At 45.3% G+C, this 11,922-nt stretch overlaps 1 protein-coding gene across 3 annotated transcripts in view; it reads right to left on the bottom strand.

Annotated features, from left to right (window-relative positions):
- Positions 1-2,330: 2,330 nt before the first annotated feature.
- The window catches only part of CUNH17orf80 (chromosome unknown C17orf80 homolog), a 16,639-nt gene continuing 7,047 nt past the window's right edge, over positions 2,331-11,922 (bottom strand). The window contains exons 3-5 of one of the 3 annotated variants that reach the window (XM_008056612.1): positions 8,376-8,480; positions 7,736-7,843; positions 2,331-2,671 (exon numbers count right to left, since the gene is read on the bottom strand). In XM_008056612.1, the coding sequence (XP_008054803.1) occupies positions 2,658-2,671; positions 7,736-7,843; positions 8,376-8,480 (227 nt within the window). In that variant the 3' untranslated portion in view covers positions 2,331-2,657. Of the gene's footprint in view, positions 2,672-3,132; positions 4,189-7,735; positions 7,844-8,375; positions 8,481-11,922 lie in introns of those variants that run through there. The other 2 variants (XM_021711626.1, XM_021711627.1) reach the window with 2 other exon arrangements.

Here is an 11,922-nt window from a genome sequence, read left to right as displayed (position 1 = left end):
TTGGTGCCTTCTGCTTCTGGCATGAAAGCCACCTGCCGGCAGCACTGGCTCTCCTGCCTGGGGCCCAGGGCTTGGGACAGAGCGCAGTGCCACAGGGTGTGTGACAGGGTGGGAGGGATGGGAGGACGCAGGTCTGGAGAATGGGACTCCTTTTCTGTAGCAAAACTGTACTGGGTCTAGGGGTGCGAGCTAACAGATAATAGGGAGATTATCCTCAACAACCTAATCCTTTTTGCATCTCCTGCCAGATACGAATTTCGTGTCCTGCTGAGTTACTTGTATACAATGTCCTTAAGACGTGGGGTGGGGCATACCTTGATGTGGCTCCTTGGTTTTGTTTATGTTTTTTTTGTGAGTCAGGGTCTCACTTTGCTGCCCAGACTGGAGTGCAGTGGCCCGACCACAGCTCACCACGGCCTTGACCTCTTGGGATCAGGCCATCCTTTCACCTCAGCCTCCCGAATAGCTGGGACTACAAGCACGTGCCACCACACTTGGCTAGTTTTTGACTTTTTGTAGACGAGGTCTTGCTATGTTGCCCGGGCTGGCCTTGAATTCCTGGGCTCTAACAACCCTCCCGCCTTAGTCTCCCAAAGTTCAGGGATGACAGGTGTGAGCCACTGCACCTAGCCTGGTTTTCTTTCTCTACATTCTGGCTTATTAATAAGAAAATCATTTTTTAAAAAAATCCTACTTGGACTCTCAAATGAGCATCTAAATTGTCCTGAGCTTTGAGTTCTCGATCCTGCAAGCGAACAGTGATATGAAGATGATGGGGGAGAGGCTGAACCCCTAACTTTGTTGTACACCGGGTTTCACAGGCCGTTGAAGTCCTAGAGCCTCATTCTCTGGGATCACAATACCGGGCTGGAATCTCAAAGTCTCTTTAGGCCTGAGATGAGATGTTTCATTTAAAAGCAGAGAATGCATTCAATTTCTCAGAAAGCCAGCCAACGCTCTCCTAACAGTTACCTAGACAATTCTGAATTTTTCTCGAGATTTGATTTGACAAAAAGTCATGCCATGAACACTTTCTCTTTTCCTGTCGAAAACCAGGCCTTTCTTTATGCCAGTAAGTCACTGAGCCTCAACTGGTAGGCGTTATTAAACTCTGACCCCGGGGCTAGGAGATCCTGTGAAGATTCGAAGTGGTCACACCATGGACCTCTGTCCCAACCCTCCACAGCAAGTCACTGTCAGCCGGAATGGGGCATGGGATCCACAAGTAGCCTGCTGCCATGGGTTTACTTCCTGTTATCCCACAAATGAGCTACCAAAAATACAGGATTGGAGTTATCCATAAACCGAGGGAGCAAAACGAAATGTGAAACCAAAAGCTCAGGTACATGGCAAGCCCACAGACATTACACTCCACTTGGTCCAGGACCACTAGATGGCTCTGGGCTGCATGTAAGGGCTCAGTGACTGCTGTATACTGGCAATTAAATTCAGTGGTTTCTTTAGCATGACATCTGGTTCCCTGTATGGCTTTTTTACATTTAAGAATATATTCTGTGCTCCATGTGGATGGAGTATGACGGGGCTGTAGCTGGTACAAAAAAGGCGTATCCTGGAAAGGGAGGGCAGTGTTTAATGTCATTGCTGTCTATGCCGTTGTAGAAATCAAACACCAAAGCAATTGAATCCACTGGGACAGGAGGTGGTGGCTAAGCAGGACTTTTAGAGAAACAGAAGAACTATATGAGGCCTGATGTAGGACTCGTCCCCTGTCTTGGATCGGTGAAGAGGCAGCTGCCTGGCCTGCCTGGAGCTGGGGGTCATTGGTAAGGCAGTCTAAAGGAAGTCAGATGTTGGGGGTCTGCGGGCCAGTTCAAACTACCCTAGGCTGCTGTGTGAGGGCAGTGAGAGCTCTGGGGGCAAAGCACTCAGTCTCATTCTGGAGGGAGCTGGCAGCATCTCCATCGCAGGCTGTTGTGAGAATGTGAGAATGAGAAGACGCTGTAAGGACCCTTGCACGGCAAATGCACGAAGCCAAGTACCCACATGTCGGTTGGAGCTGGGTGTGGACTTCAGCGGGGCCTCTCTTGGTTCAAGTGTGGGATCTGTGTGGAGTCTGATGGTGCAAGAGGTTTTAGAACAGCCATCGGTGACCTCCTACCATCACAGACCCTGCTGGAATTCACAGATGGAAGACTTCTAATCTCACCAAATCTTTGCAAAGTAGGTATAATTATCCCTACTTTACAGTCCAGACCAAGGAGGCTCCTGTAAAGTGGATAACTTGCCCCGGGACACACCCACCTGTTTCACAGGTGAGGTTCTGGAAGAGGCCAATGATCAGCTCAGAGACCAATTTTTTACAAATATTTTTATTAGTGTTAGTAACTATGGGTTCCCCATAAAGTATAAAACAGTCTGCTGATATAGAAAATGACCTTATTGTTAACAGCTAAATAATTTAATGTGTATTAGAAAACTATTTTCCCCAGTAAACTATTTCAGATATTATAACTTAGGATTGGTAGGTAGCAGGAGGGCTAACCACCTTACAGAGGGTTAGGATTGGTAGGTACAGGAGGAGTAATCACCATGTGAGTCCCAGCTGGGTGTTCAGACCTTCCCTGCCAGCGAATACTTCCAACCTTCTGAATAGAAGCATCACTGCAAGTCTTCTTGGGATGGCCGGGAGCCTGGCATCACTGCAGAGCTTCTGCAGGAGGGATGGGAGGTGGGTATGGACTGCGTGTACAGATACTGCACACGTGCAGGAAGACTTGTTCAGGAACTCAAGTTGCTGCCCTGGAAGCAAAATCTAGGTATCGTGGCTTACTAAGGGAGGCTCTCACCAGTGTCGTGGGGGCGCAGAGCATGATTTTAAAAGACAGAATTTAGAGAGCTGTTTAAAATAGTAAATCATGTTACAGGCATTCTTCTTTTCCCTCAGCTTTGTGAAAAGGTGAGTAGTTACCCCTGCCTCACACCTGAGGCGTACTGGCTTCTGCAGGGAGCAAACTCTTACGTGTCCACTATCTAGTTTTGAAAAGAATCTCTAGTCTTTAAGATGAAGCTTTTATTTATTTATTTTTTTGAGTTGGGGTCTCACTCTCTCGCCCAGGCTGGAGTGCAGTGGCATCATCATGGCTCATGGCAGCCTCGAACTCTTGGGTTCAAGCAATCCCACCGCCTTGGCCTCCCAAGGTGCTGGGATTACAGGTGTGAGCCACTGTGCTCAGCCTGGATAAAGCTTTTAACTTGCCAGATCATATACATGATTGGGAAATGGTGTGCAAATGAACTGTTTGCATATATCTGCATATACAAAAAAAATCACATCCTCACTAGGCAAGTTTATAAGAGCATTGCAAACTGGAGTTAGGAGGTATATTCCCGGAGCACTTAGTTTGTTGACATTGAAATCTCAAGAATCATAGGCTATCAGCTTATCTCAACAAATCTCTTACACTATTTCTAACATTATGAAGAGATCCTTAATGGGCTTGATAAAACGCCTTCAATTATTTTCCCAAACCAGATGGCAGCAATAAGCAGATAAGGAAGCTGTTCCCTCCATCACTTCATGGATATTTACAAATAACTGCAGAATGTGGAGATGCTTCCAACAGCTTCTTGAAAGTTACCCCTATCACATTATTGAAGAATTCTCAGTATCTGATCCAAGGAAGTTAGTTAAGGTTTTTTTGTTCTTTCCTACTACATGTAAGTTGGAATTCATGGGACTGACCAATGTCAAACAAAAAGCCCTCCTCTTATGACAGGATGTCACCTTTGTCTTAAACTTGGCAATCAATATGAGGCAGATATCCCTTTAGGTCTGATGGATCATTAAACTGTTCTATTCTTCTCATTAAGGAACTTATGTTCAGGGATATAAAATAGTTATTGTGATTAAGTTAAACGTCTTCACTAAGTTTTAGCATTATGATTACGACAGATGATACTAGTCTATTTGGAGTAGTGGTATAAATGTTCTTGATACACATCTTGAGGGGTATCAGGTTATCCCTTGTGCTACCACTCCTTTATGTGTTCTGGGTAGTTCGGGGCAACACAGGGCACTGAGGCACGAGAGACAAGTCAGGAAAAGCTTCTCCCACTTCAGTGTGCTTCCTACTCCAAACGTGTTAGAGCAGCAGTCCCCAGCTGTCTTTGTCACGCCAACACACGGAGGTATCGTACTTCTCTAGGATGGGGGCCGGCATAATTTTTCTGTAAAGGCCAGATAGTAAACATTTTCAGCTTTTCGGCTTATGGTTTCTGCTGCAACTACTCAACTTTGCCGTTGAAGCATCAAACAGCCAGGGATGACACCTGACTGGTAAGGGGGCTGGGTTCCAACCAGACTTCATTTACAAACAGCCAGTGGGCTGAACTTGGTCAGTGGCCACTGTAATCTGCTGAGCTTTGCTTGAGGAGTTGGACTGGGAAGGAGGTCATTCTCATCTACCTTCTTACTCTGAGAATTTCTGATCTTGAGAAAAGACACATGGGGAGGTACGGATAGAACCACCATGTGTCCCTTTTAAAGGGACCTTCCAGAGGTGGGCACGCAGCCCTTTCTAAGGAAAGAGACTGTTTGGGGGTTCCAATGGAGCTTAGTAATATTAAACTAAACTAACTAACGGTAGAACTCTCCCACAGCCACGATTTCTTCCTTAAGGAGAATTCTAGCACCCCTGGATATACTGGAATACCTTTTCCTTAACTATGAGAATCTGCTGCAGAATTCAACTACTCTCACTAGGGATCGCTAAAGAGGGGACTGGGAATAGGAAAGGCAGATAAAGCAGCAGATCCAGTATTCAAGCTTTGGGCGGAGAGAAAGAAACACTGTACACAGTGAACACATGTGGGCCATGGAACAGTCACTGGCTTTTCTGCGGTTTTGAAAGAGCTGGGATGTGAGGGGGACTGGCCCTACATATTTTGGCTTGAGACTACCACAGGCAGAGCCAAGAGACAGAGACGGGTGTGTGTGTGTGTGTGTGTGTGTGTGTGTGTGTGTGTGTGTGTTTGCACGTGGAGTTGGGAAATACTCATCCGTCTTTGCTGCCTAGATTAAATATCCTCAGTGCCTCTTCTATTTGTAAGTATCCAAGTGACTTTCTAGGAGCCAAAGTGGAAGTAAAACAATATACATTATTTTCATGGGGCAAAGAGAGAAAGAAAGCCCACCAGCCAAAAACAACCCTAACATATTGAGAGGGCTTTCTCAGTAATTCATAGAAATTCTTGAAGGGAAGGGGTGGGATTTTGAAAAGTTTCCAGGAAGAGATGACAAACAGAAACCAGCTGCTCGCTATTATACTCAATTAAGTTGTACAAAATGCGATTTCACATTCTGTTTAGTGTGCTATTTCAGTCAGCTTAAAAATATAGGTAAGGAATATCTGTAAGGGTTTCTCATAGGCTCACCTGCCATTAGAATGCCCACCTTGTGCCCCTGTGTTTGTCACGCCTGTCAAGATCTGGTCAAGGGTCCCCAAGAGCCCAAGTGCTCCTGACAGGAAGGGTCTGGTATAGGCTAATCTGCCAATTCAGATCCTGTTCTGTATCAGCTGTGTAGATGTGGTCTAACAGTTCGTACAGATAAATGGTAAAACACCAAGGCTTAGAAAACAATTTTAGGGATATTGTTTTTTACTGAGAAATAGCTTCTTAACTTTAAGGATAAACTCTGTCATCTTCACATCTCCCTGAATAACCTCATGTTTCCTTGAATAACAACTTCATAAGTAAACAAAACTGGTTTTCTCAATAACTCTCGGTCGCTTTTAACGGCAAGCCAAAAAACTCCCAGACAGAAACAGATCTGCCCACGTTGACAGAAAATTTACTTCCTACATAACTGTTTTAGATTCCAGCAACTTTATTCTTTTCATTCCCTCTCCCTGACCCCAGTACAACTTTAAATGGTTAAGTATGTCCTGCAATCGTCTCCACCGCATGCCCCTGCAGTCTCTTAAGTGATGTCCAGGTCAACACTACTTACGCCAGCGCTGCCGCTCTTTGGATAAACAGAGACACATGTAAGGATCCAAGAGGCCACTTCCACTGATATTTCTATCTCTTGCCTCTCTAGATCAGTCTGTTATATTTTTGTTTCATAAGTTTAGAAATAGAGTCTTAGGGACAATGAGAAGTTTCTGTTTTACTTTCTGCAGTTTCTACCTACTAATGTCACGTATCAATTAAATAATCCCTTTCAGACACTGGTAAACTCTTCTCTGTGGAACATGACTCTTGGTTTTGAACCTCCATTTATGCAGATTGATCAGAAAGGCATTCCTTTTTCTCACCCATGCCCAGGTGTCGATACAAGAGAGAGAGCCGCCAGGCCATCCCAGCCAGTACACAGGAGTATGCTGCGACCAGTTCCTGCTGTTCAACCTCCCTCCTACTCACCAGGCACTGATGTAGTCACACAAATTCCATTAGCATCAAATCTTGGTTTTGTTTTTTTTTTTTTGAGTTGGAGTCTCACTCTGTCGCCCAGACTGGAGTGCAGTGGCACACTCCCAGCCACCACAGCCTTGACCTGCTGGGCTCTGGCGATCCTTCCGCCTCAGTCTTCCAAGTAGCCAGAACTACAGGCGTGCACTACCACGCCCAGCTAATTTTTTTTTTTTTTTTGATTTATTGTAGAGATGAGGTCTCGCCAAGTTGCCCAGGTGGGTCTCGAACCCGCGGGCTCAGGCAATACACTCACCTCAGTCTCCCAAAGCGGGGGATTACAGGCTGAGTCACCAAGCCTGCCGATTTTTTTTTTTTTAAAAGAAGACTTAGTATCTTAAAGGTGAATTATGTTGGCCCTTAGTGTTCATGTCTATCTTGTACTATTACACTGGAAATTTTCATCTGAAAATGGACTTTTTTTTTTTGAGTCAGTGTATCACTCTGTCACCAGGCTGGAGTGCAGTGGCACGGTCACAGCTCACCACAGCCTCAACTCCCTGGGGCTCAGGCAATCCTTCCGCTTCAGTCTCCCGAGTAGCTAGGACTACAGGTGCTTACCACCACACCTGGCTCACTTTTTCATTTTTTTGTAGCGGCGAGGCCTCACTATATTGCCTAGGCTGGTCTCAAACTCCTGGGCTCAAGTAATCTACCCACCTTGGCCTCTAAAAGTGCTGGGATTACAGGCGTGAGCCACCATGTCGCCTGTTGTGTTTTTTTTTTTTTAATTGTGAAAAATATTGAACTTTAAGATATCCAGGCATTTTCCTTTTGGTCAAGACTTGGTCCAAACAGAAACGCATAATTAGAAGGGTGTATGTTTTTAAATATTCAAAGTAGATGAACTAGGATAGCTGTAAGTATTAGATACATTGGCAAGTGACAGCTGTATCTCATCCTCCTCCTCTCTTTTGTAGTATAAAGCTGTTTGGTTTCAATGCTAAAGAGGGGCTCTCAGGCACCAAGGAGAACGCCTTCCCTTACAGCAGGGAAAGAGTTCTTTGGCACCTGATCTTCCAGCAGGGAAATAGCTTAAGGGGAAAAAAAGACAAAACCACCGGATCAGTGACAACATTAAATGGAGGACAAGAGCAATTATGTAAATTCTAGTCAAGTCTCATAAAAGGCCATTGTAACCAAAACCTCTAATAAAAAAGCTCCAGAGCCCCCAGGCAACAGCGCATTCTGGGCAAGTCAGATACCTCAAAACTGTAATAGAAAAACAATTCAGAGACTCCCTTGTAGGTCCCTGTAATGGGAAGGGACCTGCAATTTAGACCAAAAATACAGAAAGGCTTACTCAGATGCCTGAAACTCCAGCTACAACACAGGATGAAGCACCCGGCAAAGAGCATCGTGATGCCACCAACTCCGCTCCTCTTCACAGTGGCGTTGCACCTGATCCAGCCTGTTCAAAAGGAAACACGGCCACTGTTACAGGGAGCTGGAACTAGGGCCAGTATGTGAGTTATGAGGTTTTCCCAGTTAGCCTGGGTGACAAAATTTTAACTCAGAGACTCCACACACACACATTTTAACAAAGGCTAAAATCCAGGAACCGTACATTTACTAAATTCAAACTAGTTACTCTTGCTTGGGGGAACTTGGCTTAGTGGGAGGAGACTAATGCAACTGGTTAACTTGGGGTTTAACGTCTTCCTGGCTTTGGGAGCAGGCACCGTCAACAAGGCAAGGGGGGTGGGGGGCAGGTAGACATTAAAAGATGCAAGCTGTTCAATAAATGGCAGCTGCTGTGACATTAGCTGTGTGCTTTCGATGAAGTCAAACTCCAAAATGAAATAGACAAGCAGAAGACTAGGAAGACAATGACCACTTTCCCTCTTCTCCTTAGCCTTGCTGTAACAGCCTCAAGTAAGAGAAACTTCTCCAAAGGCCTGAAACCAGAGATAGACCCCGACAGTCAGTAACTCCAGTCTCACCTTTTTGTACAGCTCCCAAGAACCTCATGAGAGAGAAGCCGGAGGTTGTAAGTCTGGCTGGGGGTTCCAAACTTCTATCAGCCGAGCTTCTTTCCAACAAAGGAGCTAGGGTTCCAAACAGAAGTCATGATGACAGTTCATCTAAACTCACCCCTTCCCCAACACTCAGCACTGGAGGTTCGGGAAAAGCACATTCTCAGGAGGTACATTGATGACTCCAGCACTGGAGTGCAGCTAGACCTATTCCAGATCAAGAAGTTTTTTCAAAAGCCAAGGGGTCACTGGCAATCAGGACCTCTGCTTATTTTGGTCTGTGAGTACACTGCCCGGATGACTCACGTGCACACGGTCCACAAAATGACTCCTTTACATCTTGCCATCTGCTAAACATGTTAGCCAAAGCATGGCTTTCCACCACATACATAAAGCACTGTGACTTGTCACTACCATCTACAGTCCGTATGTGGTTCTACTACTCCATTGCTGTTACTGGCCAGCAAACACTTCCTATTTATATTCGGTATGTGGATAACTTAAGTAGAACCGAAAAGAGGGCTGATGTCACTTGCTCACATTTCTCCTGCACCTGTTTTGCTCCATGTTTAATGATAGGCAAGTCATCTACCGAGAGTTTTCTGATCTTGGTTTGGTTCGTCAGGATAAATTAAGCCAAAATTGATGACAGGTTTTGCAGGTGTGGTAAAAGTTGCTGTGGATGTAAAAATATCTGCATGGTCATTAAACAGCAATGAAAAGAACCACACTGGCTTCCAAGAAATCACACAGAAGAGAATCCTCTTGCAAGGTGGAAGGCTAGTCCCTTAAAGCATGATGTAAAACTCACTCACCCAGGAAACAAGTTGGAAGGAAAACATGGGAAGAAACAACCTTCTAAAAACAGCGACTGAACAACCACGTTCTCTGCGATGCCATCTCCTGACCTAGCTCCACCTTCTCCAGTCAGATGAGCCTGTTTACTGCCAGCTGTAGATTCAGCCAAACTTGACTGAATGACACCTGTTCAGGCCCTGAGCCAGGATCAGACAAAAACCTATGGCCAAGGCGGGGCCAGCCCTGTACCTACAGAAGTCCTGCGACAGTTTTTTCTTGTTGTTGTTTTTTGAGTTGGAGTCTCACTCTGTTGCCCAGGCTGGAGTCCAGTGGCACACTCATTGCCACTGCAGCCTCAACCTGCTGGGCTCAGGTGATCCTTCCACCTCAGTCTTGCAAGTAGCTGGAACTACAGGCACGCACCACCATGCCTGGCTAATTTTTGATTTATTGTAGAGATGAGGTCTCACCAAGTTGCCCAGGCTGGTCTCGAACCTGTGGGCTCATGCAGTCCTCTCACCTCGGCCTCCCAAAGTGCTGAGATTATAGGTGTGAGCCACTGTGCCCAGCCCGTGACAGTTTTATTAACAATGTCTTCTCTGCCTTCCCCTGCACTCCAGCCTGGGCGACAGAGTAAGACTCCTACTCAAAAATAAATAAACTAAAACAAAATAAAATCTATTTTCCCTAAGGCCAGGAAAACTCCTTTTAAGTAGTAAGTCCATGAAAATGCTTCTTGCAGGAACTCAAAAAATTGATTCCGAAGCTGCTGAATTTCATAAGCCCAATTCTCTTATTCCTGATTTACTAAAACCTGACTCAGGGCATCCTGAGAACTACCAGTTTTGTCTGCTTTGCTATTTCCTATTCTAGGCTACCAGAATACATTCATTTTTCTTCAGCCCTGAGAGCTTTTGGCGCTACTATGTTTTATCAAAATGTCAAGACAGTTTTTGATACTTCTCAAATAACCTATCCACCTGGTGAAACCACTTGGGTGGACTCAGTTACCCTGCTGTATGAGGACTCGCTGTGGCTGTGGGCCTCCCTCTGTGGGAAAACATTCCTGATGTAATCTTGAAGCCCACGGCCCAACAGACAAAATGCTATCCGGAAAAACTTGGCAAAGACCATCAGGTAATGTCAGATGCTGAAAATTGATGCTGGGTTATTTTCCCTCTCTGAAACTCAGTATTCTTGTGTACAAAAGGGGATAATACCAATTTCCCAGGACTGGTAGAAGAATTACCTGAGAAAACCTATACAGACATGAAGTATCATGCCTGACACAGTTAATTCAGTAACTGCAAACTCACTGACCCTGCCTTTAAGGTATCAAAGGAATGAGTTGGCTTCCTACAAAAAGGGAAAATGACCTATCAGAGGACTTGCCTGAGCAAGGGACCATGTAGCCCATTCTTCTCTGCAAAGCTTCCATGAAAGTTCCACTTGAATATACAGTCATTGGAGGTAGTGTTGCCTGGAGAAACTACAAAGCTTTCTGAGGAGCCAGTGACACTATCTTTTAATCCTTGTAGATTCAGGTGACCTTGCTGAAGTCTTGACCTTAACTGAGATCCTAGGTTCTCTCTCCTCTAGCATCTACCAGTAACTTGGTGACAGCATTCACAGCTGAACATTAATCCCGGATTCAACTTCAGTCGTGTTTTTCAGTTTATAACAGAAGTGAAGCCCTATGATGGCTACATCTTATCTATTCTGACATTGAAGTACCAATAATATTGAAGCACAATATTAGTTACAGACTGTAAGCAATAAAAGGGAACAAAAAAGGTTGTTTTTTTTTTATTAAGAGTCTTACTCTGTCACCCAGGCTAGAATGCAGTAACACACAGCCACCACAGACTCAACCTGCTGGACAGGTGAACCTCCCACCTCAGCCTTCCAAGTATCTGGAACCTCAGGCACGTGCCACCACGCCCAGCTAATTTTTTGATTTATTGTAGAGATGAGGCTTCACCATGTTGCTCAGGCTGGTCTCGAACCCCTGAGTTCAGGCAATCTTCTCGTCTCTGCCTCCCCAAGTGCTGGAATTACAGGAGTGAGCCACTGTGCTCGGCACAAAATAGTTTCTAGTCATTATTTGGGAAGAACTTACTATTAAAGGAAAATTTGCATTTCCCCCCCTATATTCTATGTCATAAGCCTGGGAATATTATAAGTATTGTTTTCTGGGCATCCATTAAAATGAAATGCATCAACTTATATCAAACAAGATATCAACTACTAACTATACCAAATAGTAACCCTTAGGTAGAGTTTAAAAACCACAGATAAAAGTCAGATGGACCTGGATTTCTTTTTTTTTTTTTTTTTTTTGAGTTGGGGTCTCACTCTGTCACCCAGACCGGAATGCAGTGGCACACTCCCGACCACCGCAGCCTCAACCTACTGGGCTCCGGCAATCCTTCCACCTCAGTCTTCCAAGTAGCCAGAACTACAGGCGTGCGCTACCACGCCCGGCTAATTTTTGATGTATTGTAGAGATGAGGTCTTGTCAAGTTGCCCCAGCGGGTCTCGAACCTGCGGGCTCAGGCAATCCAGTCGACTCGGCCTCCCAAAGTGCTGGGATTACAGGCTGAGCCACCAAGCCTGACCAGACTGGATTTCTTTTTCTGAGTTGGAGTCTCACTCTGTTGCCCAGACTGGAGTGCAGTGGCCACTCCCGGCCACCACAGCCTCGACCCGCTGGGCT

Source organism: Carlito syrichta, unplaced genomic scaffold (assembly GCF_000164805.1).
Source record: "Carlito syrichta isolate Samal-C Ts95f unplaced genomic scaffold, Tarsius_syrichta-2.0.1 Scaffold302417, whole genome shotgun sequence".
Lineage (NCBI taxonomy): Eukaryota > Metazoa > Chordata > Mammalia > Primates > Tarsiidae > Carlito > Carlito syrichta.
The sequence above is the reverse complement of the archived record's forward strand: the minus strand, read 5'-3'. Positions and strand labels throughout refer to the sequence as shown.